This window comes from Nomascus leucogenys, chromosome 14 (assembly GCF_006542625.1).
Source record: "Nomascus leucogenys isolate Asia chromosome 14, Asia_NLE_v1, whole genome shotgun sequence".
NCBI classification, from domain to species: Eukaryota; Metazoa; Chordata; class Mammalia; order Primates; family Hylobatidae; genus Nomascus; species Nomascus leucogenys.
Genome location: NC_044394.1, coordinates 4,530,360 through 4,543,415, shown reverse-complemented (window position 1 = coordinate 4,543,415; position 13,056 = coordinate 4,530,360). Strand labels below are relative to the sequence as shown.

The window sequence follows — 13,056 nt, the reverse complement described above, 5'->3', positions numbered from 1 at the left end:
TGTTGGTCCGAAATATAATAGTTAGCAAAGTCTCAAAGAAGGAGATGGAATTGAATGACAAAATCCAGGACATGCTGCCTCAAAGTATGGCACTTTCGTGTTCAAGAAAACAGCAGAAGCAGGAAGGTCTTTCTTACCTTCTCTCACCTTTTCTCCCCTGAAGTGGGCCATAAAACCCAGCTGATCCTTCCCTAAAAGTAGATTAAAAGACCCTCATTCCAGAGAGGTCCTCCCTATACCCAGAGGAAAGGAAATATCTTCAACTCTGAAGACACAGAGATGTTAAGAATCTGAACAAACAGGCCTTGCTATGCTCCCCCCAGTTTATTACCATTAGATTACACCCTTTTGTGCTCCAATTACACTTCTGTATGACTGTTCATAAAAATACAGTTTTCCGTTCCTTTGGGTTTTCATTTCTGAAGGTTCTCATGTCATGTGAAACATACATTAAATAAATCTGCATGCTATTTTCTTGTTAGATTCTGTCTTTTGTTTGGTGTCTTAGCCATGAATCTACCAATGGTTGAGAAATCTTTTCTCCCCATGTGAGTTAGAATTTAGATAAGATTCAAACTGGCAATGAGAAAGGACTATCATAGGACCAAGCAAAGGTGTGGATATGGGAATAAACAGATTGTGTGCTTTATTTTAGCTATGCATTTTTATACTCTTCCTAACATGTAAAAATGCTTTATCCTCAAAAACTGACTGGAAGGTAGAGGTCGTGGTCTTTCAGCAGTATATCCATTTTGCATCAAAAAAAAAAAAAAAAGTGGCTTATTTTTCCCTTCAGATCCCTGGTAACCTGATAAGAAATGCTTTCGAGTGCTTTTCTGCCTTTAATTTTTCTTTTTTAATCATCTTAAGTTTCTTTTACATGAGAGTCTCAATGTTCCACTTTCCCCAGGACTATTTTTCAGTGCTTTAGTATATTGCCACCATCTTTCTATATTTAGTGGACATCTGACTATTTTGTTCTTTAAAATTTTATTTCCTTTTACTTAAAAAAAATTGAATAATGGACTATTACTTGATTGCATTTATTGCCATTATGAAGCCTCATCTACTTTGCCATAATTTGTTACATCTTTCCATTTATTCTAGACTGTAAAAACCACATTTGTCTTATTCTCAGAGGAGAAAACTGTTTGATCCAAATGCCAATTTAGTTATGAAAGATTTTATTTCTATTTTGTACTAGTGAACCACCATGAACTACCAAATTCAAATGTGAATTAAATAATTTAAATCCAAACTGCCATTCATTTAATTGTAAATAAGTAACTTCAAGAAACTAATGACTCCAGTACTTTATCCTCTCAAAGAAGGAGAATACTTCTTTCCTGTTTTTGTCTTATGGAAGAAAAATGAAAATTTAAAGGATTTACCATTTCCAGTTTCTCTGCCTTAAAGCGAACAGAGGGATTTAGGGAGATCTTTTCTTGTAGTCCATAATTTTCAGTCCAGGCAGAAGCAACATCTAAGAGACAACAGGGTGCACATTAATTGGGAACTTAATTGGAATCGAAATTTTCATTTGACAGGATATGTTCTGAGTTCCTGCTGTTCAAAAATAATTCTAGCTAATCAGTTAGCAGCTTTTAGTTTTGTTTCCATAATTTTTTCTTTTTTCTTTCTTTTTTTTGGGACAGAGTCTCACTCTGTTGCCCAGGCTGGAGTGCAGTGGCACGATCTTGGCTCAAGGTCTGCCTCCCAGGTTCAAGTGATTCTCCTGCCTCAGCCTCCCGAGTAGCTGGGACTACAGGTGCATGCCACCATGCCTGGATAATTTTTGTATTTTTAGTTAGAGACAGGGTTTCACTATGTTGGCCAGGCTGGTCTTGAACTCCTGACCTCAGGTGATCTGCCTGCCTCAGCCTCCCAAACTGCCAGGATTACAGGAGTGAGCCACCACACCCGGCCAGTTTTCATAATTTTTTTAAGTCTAAATTTTTTATATAAGCTGGCTTCACTTAAGTCCTAAGATATAAGAGTAGCCAATTATGCATTGTGAAGTCCCACAGATATATTAACTTAAAAGACAAACATACATCCCACCACTACTACATCACACAATGCCTTAAAAAGATAAAAAGTCTTTTTGTTCAAAGATGTTGGTATTTTTTCAACTGATAAAAGTGTTTTGTGATGTGTATTCTGAAAGTACTCTGGAAAAAACCATAAATGCAAGTCATTTCAAGTTTGTACATAAGGTATAATATAGATTCTGTACTTTGAGCTAAAAATCTTATTTCTTATTTTAAAGACAGGTTACATTTCAAGTAGCATAAATGAATTTGCAAGAGCTAAAAGTCATACGCTTCTTACCCATTTTCCTACATCTTCTCAACATACCCTGATTATTTAAACGAGCCTTTGTCCCTATTGCATGAATAAAAAAGATGCTACAAAAGACCAGAACTTGAAATACTGTATGTTTTAATATGCCAAAGTTTGTAAAACACATTCCTGTAATTCATGTTGATCTTACTATCTAAATTGCCACTATTCTAAATACACTTTCAAATGATATTTTACTAGTTCTACATAGAAACAAGAGGAAGAAGAAAAATCTTTGGAAAATGTCACATCTTTATGCAGTGTTTTAATTTTTTAAAATTTCTCAGAGCATCTGTCTCTAAGTACAAAATGATTTGCATTCTCTTAAGAACATAAGAAGTGCATATGAAAATAAATAGTCTTCCTCTAAACCTTTAACACATCCTTAACATTCTATGTAAAATCTTTAATATAGCTTATAGGTGTCAAGATCATAAAAAAATGGAGGCTGACTTTTAGCTTCAAATGGAATTAAACTTTGAAAAAGACTGATTTTAGTATTAAATAGAATTTTTACAATTCTGATAAAAGTAAGTGAATCTCCTTTGTAATCATGATACCTAATTGTTGGCTATGAGATTAAAAATAATATATAGTGTATATATACACACATATACATATATACACATATACATACATGGGTATGCATATATATATACACACATATACATATATACACACATACACATGTAATTTTTTTATATACATACATATAATTTTTTTCCTCTCCTAAGAGAAATCCTGTGCCAAACCTAAAGTGTAGTATAAAGATCAGCATGGAGTGGAATGATATGGAAGACCAACCAGCAGATAACTTTATTTTTCATCCTTTAAGGTTTGGATATGTGAAGCTTGTCAATGACTTCCAGCTTGGTGTTTGGCCTGCAATTAAGGCACATTAACACTAGGTGGACCCAAGTGAACCTGATTATGGTCTCAAAAACTAAACCTGGGCTTGAATTATTCATTTCAAGTGTTAAGTGATTGGAAGAGTTGCAGAGGGGAGAGCAAGGGGGAGAGAGGAGAATGAGAGAAGGTGAGACAGGAACGCCTACAACATTGACACACTGAGGAATGTGTTCTCACTTACGTTTTCCTACATCTAAGCATAAAAATTTGCTATCTCTAACAGTGAAAAGAACAGAAGCTCCTATTTATGCTTACTTCTATCTAAACAGTAAACTATGTACCTATATAAGCTCATTAATCTTCAAAATGACCACAGTGACCACAGGTGTTATTATTCCCATCCCAAAGATAAAAGACCAAGGCACGAAAAGGTAAAGAAATTAGCCTAGGTTACATAGCTAGTACATTATAATGTTAGGAGTCTAATCTCTTGTGACTCCAGACCAATGTTCTTAAGTGTGTTCAACATCTCTCATAATCAGTTTGCTTGTCTATAAAGTAGGGGGAATAAACCAGACTGCCTCATAGGAGTTAGAAGATCAACAATATCATAGAAAACTACTGTGAAAACTTATACAGTATTGTTAATATCAACACAGAGACACTGTATTATAAGGAGATTTAATGTAAAATTATACTAACCTTCATTTAACAATATGCAATCAGGGCTTAACAAAATCTTGTTTTTTCCAGACAACTTAGACCTTTACTTTTGAGTTAAAACCTTAAGAGGGTCTGTGTATAACTCCAGCACACTTTGTCAATTCAGAGTAACTTTACCTGAAAGCCCCTCATAGAAGTTTTCCTCATCTGCCAATGACATCTCTCTATCCCAGCTCCAAGCTCTTTATTTACTCCTTTCTGGAGGAGTGAGTTTTTCTAAGTATGGCTTATTATTCTCTTGGATCTCTCTCTTTCTTGTCCTTCTCCTTCTCCCCGCTTCTTCTCCTTCTCCTTCTCCCTCCGTCTCCTTCTCCTCCTCCTCCCCGCCTCCTCCTCCTCCCTGTTCCTCCTCCTTCTCCTCCTTCTCCCGCCTCCTCCTCCTCCCCTCCCCTTCCTCCTCCTTCTCCTTTCTTCAGAGACGGCGTCTTGGTCTTGCTCTGTCTCCCAGGCTGGAGTGCAGTGGCCTGAACACAGCTCACTGCAACCTCGACCTCCTGGGCTCAAGCGATCCTCCCACCTCAGATTCCCAAGTAGCTGGAACCACAGGTGTATGCCACCATGCCCAGCTAATTTTTAAATTTTTGTAGAGACAGGGTCTCACAATGTTGCCCAAGCTGGTCCTGAATCCCTGGGCTCAAATGATCCTCCCATCTCGACCTTCCAAAGTGCTGAGATTATAGGCGTTAGCTACCATGCCTGGCCTATCTCGGATCTTCTGTTCTGTCCTCTTTGTAGCAGCAGAAGAAAAGAATGTTTTGTAAGGAAAGGATCAATACAATTTGCTTAATACCATGAACTCTGAATGGATATATTTCCCCATAACTATTTTGTTTCAGTTTCAAAAGACTTGGTCTAAAGGAATTAACGCTTTATGCGCTATTAGTAAAGTTAAAATAATGACTGTATTTCTTCATGCAACAATTCTTTTCTTTTTTTTTGAGATGGCATCTTGCTATGTCACCCAGGCTGGAGTGCAGTGGCATAATCTCAGCTCACTGCAACCTCTGCCTCCTGGGTTCAAGGAAGCAATTCTCCTGCCTCAGCCTCCCGAGTAGCTGGGACTTCAGGCATGCACCACTCTGCCTGGCTAATTTTTTTTTTTTTCTATTGTTAGTAGAGACGGGGTTTCACTGTGTTGTCCAGGCTGATCTCGAGCTCCTGACCTCAAGTGATCTGCCCGTCTCAGCCTCCCAAAGTGCTGGGATTACAGATGTGAGCCACCGCACCTGGCCGCAACAATTGTTTATTACTATCCTTAGAAATGTCTTTAGTATATTGTTAGCTCACTTCCAAACTCATGTGTTATTCAACTTATATATAGCACTAGTAAACAACTCTGGATTTTGAAATAAATTTCTGTAATAGCATTATTTTTGAAAACATTTAAATATTACGTGGATTTTAAAATTAGATAAGAACAGAAATAGAACTATCTAATTACATTTACTTTTGTTGAGGTTAACATTAAAATTCGTTTATATTTTTTGAATTAGTATCAGGTAACTGAAGAAATCTAGAAGTGATGGTTAATTTCTGATTTGTAACAATCTATAATTAGGTACTTATAATATGCAAATCACAATGTATATAAGTTATCTAGAGATAATTTAGAGGTGATTTTGCCTTTTTTCCACTCCCCAGAAATATCTTGCCTACTACATTTATGTAGAAGAAAATGAGACTGAGTTGACGCACTTTCTACCCTAGAAAAATGTTCTGTCTTAATTGTATTTTAATATTTACCTATAACTTACTTAAATATATTTTTCACTAACTTATTTTTCTATTACAAAATCTACCACTATTCTTATAGCGACTGGTGTAAATTTACCTGAGTTTATTCATTGTTAACAAGATCTCTTCTCTAATCACACCTGCCTCTTAAGAGTCATCTGACATCTAGCTCATCCTTAGTTCTATGCTTTTATTTGTGGTGCTTCCTTAACTTGAAACGATCTCCTGTGTTCAGTTGTCAATTGATGTTTACCACTTTTTTCAAGATTTGGCTAATGTCTGACTTTTGCCAAGAAATTTTTCTTAATTTCTGCATATTGTGATGGATTCCTTATTATATACTAGTTTTTGGGGTCAAGGGGAGGACATAAAATTGAATCAAGAATTGGAAGCTTTTCCTTCTGCTCTATAAACATGACCTAGAATATTATCTGAGCTACACTCTAAGCTGTAGGTTACATATTATTAGTAATAGGAAAATTTAGTAAGCATATACTATGCACTAATTACAATATAAGTGCTTGACATGCATAATCTTGTTTAATCCTCATAACAACTCCATGTAACTTGTAACTATTTCAAGGTTACAGAGCTAATAAGATGAAAGCAAGAACTTGAACACTGAGTCTGTATTCAGAGCCTGGTGGAAACCACTGTGCCTTCCTTATACCATACTCATAGCACTCACTACTTCCTTTCTTAGGCCTCTTCGTTCATGTCTTTACATAATTTGTGTAAATGTGTTATTCATCCACAAGACAGAATGCTTTTTAGAGTAACAAAACCACCCATATCCTGCTCCGATTAACACAAAAAACTGCAAATAGTAGCTGCTTGATAAAATAAACATACACACACATCTATAAACAAATGCATGCATATAAATTAGAATGTTTCCTTATTTGAATAATTAGAATTTTTAGCTCTATGTTTTATTTCACAATATACTATTAAGTATCTCACAGAAAATATCCTAATTTCTTCATAATTCCTGTTGTACTGTATTCGACACATATAACATAGTAAATCCTTACTGAATAAAAGGTTAAAAGAGGCATTGAATAGTTCAATTACTTTAAAAGTTAAAAACATGTTATATAATTATTAATATTTTATAATATCAAGGAATAAAGGATTCTGACTTCCATCATCTAGCAATTTTGATGCTCATCTCATGACTGTTTCATTTGTCTTTTTCTTCTCATAAGGGTTCCCAGTTTAAAATAAATACAGTACATGGAGAGACTGGAAATTAATTATGTAAGAGGAATAATGCTATAAAGTTTCTAAGGGTCAATAAATCTAAGTAAAAGGTAATACAACTCATGGCTTAAGATTGCTATTAACCCACTGGTAAATACCACCCCAAATCAGAGTAAACTACTGTGGAATATAGTATAAACTCCTGTAAAGATTGGTAGCTATTGAGCCAGGCGTGGGCGGTGGCTTACGCCTGTAATCCCAGCACTTTGGGGGGCCAAGGCAGGCAGATCACGAGGTCAGGAGATCGAGACCATCCTGGCTAACATGGTGAAACCCCATCTCTACTAAAAGTACAAAAAATTAGCTGGGCATGGTGGCGGGCGCCTGTAGTCCCAGCTACTTGGGAGGCTGAGGCAGGAGAATGGTGTGAACCCAGGAGGCGGAGCTTCGACAGAGCAAGAATCCATCTCAAAAAAAAGATTGGTAGCTATTTAATTTAAATTAATGCTTCCTTATTTTTAGTTCTTATATAAATAATGCTATTAAAACAAAATTAAAATATACAGGTAAAAATTTACATTATAATTAGGCATATATAATTAGTTTTTCAGTTATGTTTAGTCTTTTTATCACTGTTGTGTTTAACTTTTGGAGATAATTTCAGGGGACTTTTTCTTCATATTGATCCTGTAAGCACCTTACAGCCAAATAAAAATCCTTATTTTACATTTGGCTTAGATAATTAACGATTTATTGTTTTAAAAAGTCAGTAAATCATTTTACAGTAATTAAGACTCAATAATAATGAATTAACAATACTGACATCCTTTCTGATTGATATCCATATGATTTCTTCCATAAAAACAAGATACATTTCTTTTCTTAAGGTATGCTCCCTTCTATAATGTGTTTTCTGAAAGGTGTATTAAATATGCCTCATCAGTATTGCACTAAAAGGACACGGCAACCTAATCTTGATCTTTATAGAAGACTTTTCATTATTTGATTTAAACAATTCGTTAATTATTATAGCTTCATAAACACTGTGATGACAATGCATCTTTTGAAACTTCAACTCTTTGTTCAGGGAAATTTCTAATAAAAGTCATACTTCAACAGGGGCCAACGGAAAGACATTATTTTTACTTTTTCATTCACTGAAGGAACAAAGACATAATTCACCCTTCTTCAAAGTCTTAAGTCACATTACATACTCCTAATTGAGAGAGAATTGAAGTAAAAAACAGGAAATAGAAATTAAATGTGTATTTACCTGTATTAGACAAACCCACAGTACTGTTTTCTGAAGTAATTGGAATCTGTACTGTTTTGTTGTATCCAGTTTTTGTCTGTGAAAGAAAATGAGGAATATGCAATGTCATTTACTAAAGTAGGTCACTTGAAGCCCATGTTAACATAAAAAGAATGGTTACAGAGATTAAAGTAATTATCCCTCAAATATGAACCCTCTAAAATTTTGGTGTATGCATCTTCAAACAAAGCAATTCAGAATTAAAGGTAACAATTGCTTTCAGCTCTACCACATCCAAGGATAACAAAATATAAGGCCACACATCTTGTCTTTTAAAAGTATTACAGCTCCAAGTGACAAAGTATAAGGGGCTGACAGAAAATCTTATACTTTGTCTCTGTTCAGCATGTACCAGAGACTGAAGTTACCTTTGACGAATTTTATTCTACTGACTAAAAGCCTAAGTTTCCTATTTTACAGCTAACACAGATATAAATAATACACACTTTATTCTGTAACTGTAATTTGTTAGGATAATATAGCAGTTAGTAATTGATTGTGTTAATTCTGATGTAGAAATTCCCCATTTTGTGCGATTCTACTTGGGTGAACTACAGCATGCGCACATGAAGGAGCAATACACTCCTAGACTGGATGCCTGGGATTAGCCTCACTGTGTGGGGAAGAAGCTAAGGAACAAAAAGGAAGATGGCCTGACTTCAGTCAAGCAGAGAACAGAAATGGCAAATAACTAAACCAACTGAAACGAAATATGACATTCTTAACATAGTTTTGAGTGATATCTAGGCATATCTTTATGGAACCATTTTGTCATGCTGGTATTTTCTAACCAGTCATGCTCCTGGACACAGGACATGCTGACTTAAAATATGTTCATTGAAAACACAGCATAAAAATTTTAAATAGAAAAAAAGAAAAAAAATCTTTCAAAGAAATGTCAATTTGTTAACAATTTTACTGAAATAATTCTATATGTACATAACCAATGTAAAAACGTATAGGGGATTTATGGAGTGCATATACAGAGAAATTTAAGATTACCTGACTTACCTCACAAGAAGGTAAAATGGCATTATTTGTTTTGGGAGTGGAGGAGGTCTTTGGGATTAGTATTTCAGGAGGAGAAGAAAAAAGACTTAATGTTGAGGCTTGAGGTCCATATTCTCCTGAAGCTTCTATAAGTGATGTACATGACAGGTTTTCTGGCTGAATGTTGTCAGATTTTTGTCTTATGAATGCTATCTCCCAAGCAGATTCTAACCTAGTATTAAAAAGAAATCGCTTTATGGATATGCTATGAATATAGTACAACTGAAATCCAAGATAGTGTTTCAAATGTCATTAAAAAATATTTCTTATAAAGTACTTAACACATCTTAAATTACTACTTTCAAGGAGACATCCTAAATGACTCATTCTCTCTCATGGATGGTATAGTTACCTCAACTTGGCTCTGGTAATTATGCTTTTTGCTTCTTCAAATGATACACCAATCATAGATTCCTTGTTGACTGAGACAAGTTGATCTCCTGGCTTCAAACGACCATCCTAACAAAAACAGTTAAGGAACAGTAAAGGAACTAATGAGGTATTTAAAAAAAAATAATTGATGTAATTAAAGCAATGAAAAGTTTTCATGAAGAATGCCTTCAAAAAGAGTAAAACGTAAAATCTTAGACAACCTCAGTAGCAAAACGTCTTGATTAAAGTCTGGTTTGGTAACATATATATGAGTAAAATGGAATGGTTCATGTATTGCATGAATAAATTTACATGCTAAAGAATTCTTAATATGGTAGGTAGGACATAGGCCAGTATACCAGGAAAAGGGACCTGTTTTAAAAACTGAGCATTATGGGGCTGATAAAGCTCTGACTCTGTGATAAAGTGGGCCAAATAACTGTGGGATATTTCAGAATACAAAACTCATTTATTTTATTTTCTCTGCATTCCTACATATGTCCTCCCACCAAACTGTTCAATGTGTGTGTGGATTTATCCCACATTGAGATTTTTAAAACTTTAGTCAAGGGTCTTTTTTTAAAAAAAAAAATTAAATTTTCAAAATTTTTTGCAGAGATGAGGTCTCATTACATTGCCCAGGCTGGTCTCAAACTCCTGGGCTGAAGCAATCCTCCCACCTTGGCCTCCCAAAGTGCTGGGATTACAGGTGTGAGCCACTGCGCCTGGCCAAGGATTTTAATTATATTGATCCTACCCATATTTCAGCATAATCTTTTTTACTAGACCTGCTATCCCCCTATGATTAAAGCCTAGCTGGCTGTGCATATATTGTTAGCCACGTCCTGCTAATAATGACAATTCTAACTGGCTGCCTGGTGTTGCCTTTGCTAAGGCCTGGCTTGCTCATAGCTAGCCTAACTGAGTAAGACAGAGCATATCAGGAACAAGAGTTAATGTGGTTGTCAGATAAGTTTCCCAGTTTTTGTCTTTTCTTTTCATTCAAACTAGAAAATAAAAATAAGCTTTCTTCTTTTACAGTTCTTAAGGTATTTCCCTATTTATCATTAATTAGTACAGTGGTAGAAACCATTATTTTTATAACTACAGAAAAAGCTTATATGGTTAAAAAGGGAGATTTTCACCTTGATAGTACTTAAGTAACTTCCACAAATTCAAGAAAACATCTTTCTTTAAAGTCTTATCTACTAAAATATATCCCTTGGATACTGATCTTTGATCTAAGCTGTATTATTTATAATAATGGTGATTCACAGTTATTTTACTCCTAAATAACAATAGGTATTATTATTTTTTAAAAAGACATGAAGTACTATCTCTTTCACTGACTAAAGAATACATAGAAAAACAACAAAATTGACATGAAACTTTCATGAAAGGATTTTATAGAAACATATCTCAAATATTGTGTAAAAGACTATATAATCTAGATGCGTAATGACCCTATCCTACTGAAATGTAAGCATTATTTAAAATACTTAAGCCAAAAGAGTCAACTTAATTTTTAAAAATATATAAGCCAGGCACGGTGGCTCACGTCTGTACACCCAACACTTTGAGAGGCTGAGGAAGAAAGATTGCTTGAGCCCAGGAGTTCGAGACCAGCCTGGGCAACATAGTTAGACCCCATCTTTCAAAAAAAAAAATAATAGCTGGCACATGTCTGTAGTCTCAGTTACTCAGGAGGCTAAAGTGGGAGGATCACTTGAGCCCAGGAGGTCAAGGTCATGATTGCGCCACTGCTCTCCAGCCTGGGCAACAAAGCGAAAATCTGTCTAAAAAAAAAAATATATATATATATATATATTTTTTATATTATATATATTTATATTTTATATATATAATTTGAAAACAAATTTTGATTTTATGTAAATATGTGATTAAATATAGTTAGCAAAGTCAGACAACATAACATGCAGTGTTAGCACAGAGAAAAAGTTCACATGAAGGCAATTTAACCCATCTTGTATTAAAGTACACTGATGTATAGAAGCTGCATTTTCTGGCAGGAAGAGAGTCAGAGAAGAGAAGAAGAAGAATGCCTTCTGACTATGACTTCTGGTGTTTACATATTTTTTCTTTCTAAAAAGTATTCATAGCAGTTAGTTTCTTTCTTTGCCTCCTAGAATAAGATCTTAGCTGATCATGTGAATTTCTGAACCTGTTTAAAAGTCAGAACCTGCAAATGAAAACAAAGCTATTTTTGTAAGTCTGGCATTCGAGTGCATTCTGCCCCAGCTGGATTAATGTATATGTGAAGATACTAACTTCAGAGATATGTTGAGACCTCCTCCACACAGTCTAGATTCCAATTCAGCAGTTACAGAGCAACTACCTGACATGGGAGGCAATGTGCCAAGCACTTTCTTATGTTGAACTTCAGATCTGAATTCTTTCACATTGACATTCATGTAGATGTTGAAATAATAATATATTCCTGACCACATAAACACTTCTGTTAAAAACGACTAGTACTATTCATTTCTATATTGACTTTGGTATATAGTTTTCTAAATAATACATTTCAATATTATCAGAAACCATCTATACAGCCTAATTCTGACTTAACAAACTCATTATACCTAATACTAAGGAACAGTCCTTCTGTAAGCCTTAAGATTCCTTTCCTATACTTTTACAAGATGTAGACTGATGGTAACCTTCTTTTAACTCCAGTTATTACTGTGAACTGAGGCAAGTTGTTTAGCTTTTATGAAACTCTATTTTCTTAGCTGTAGAATGGGGATAAATATATGTAACACAAGGTTGCTATAAGAATTAAGTAACATATGTAAATTATAGCACATTATAGGTGTTAAATAAGATGAGGTGAATGAGACTTCCATATCTGTTGTAGACAATTTTCATACTGATAGCAAATTTAATTATATTACTCATTAGATTGAGAACCTTTGATGGCTGCCAACTGGTAGGAAAAGTTGAAACTTCTCAACATCCCACACCCAGCACAACAAATTTACTGCAACTTACTTTTTCTAGCTTCACCATCCACCTTCCACACCAGCATATTCTTCATTCTACTCTCAGAGAATGTGCCTCAAACCAGCCATGGTCTTTCGAACCTCAATGTTTTTACACATATGAATTCCTGCCACTTCTCTGCGATAAACTCTGACTTAAACTTCACAGCCCAATTCAAACACTATCTCTGCTGCAAGTTTTCTCTAGTTCCCCAGGATTTACTTAGTTGTGTCTTTTTGCTCAAAAAGCACTTTTACTTACCTAAAGGATTGCACTTACTTCGTATGGTCCTTATGTTTACATATCCGCTTTTCCCTGCCCTTGCATTAAAATATACTAAATCAGCAACTCACATCTAGGGGCAATGATTATTTTAGTGGGCCAGAATCACTGATTCTTTCAGTTAGGCATAACTAGAACTCTGTCCTTTTCATGGTTATTTCCCTGGCACAGCGCTAGGTACATAG

General features: G+C 35.0%; 1 protein-coding gene across 1 annotated transcript in view; it reads right to left on the bottom strand.

The window, feature by feature from the left end:
- The window catches only part of STXBP4 (syntaxin binding protein 4), a 191,439-nt gene that overhangs the window by 148,584 nt on the left and 29,799 nt on the right, over positions 1–13,056 (bottom strand). Inside the window, exons 5-8 of the mRNA XM_030828589.1 lie at positions 9,567–9,673; positions 9,176–9,386; positions 8,126–8,201; positions 1,392–1,483 (exon numbers count right to left, since the gene is read on the bottom strand). Of these exons, the coding sequence (XP_030684449.1) occupies positions 1,392–1,483; positions 8,126–8,201; positions 9,176–9,386; positions 9,567–9,673 (486 nt within the window). The remainder of the gene's footprint in view (positions 1–1,391; positions 1,484–8,125; positions 8,202–9,175; positions 9,387–9,566; positions 9,674–13,056) is intronic.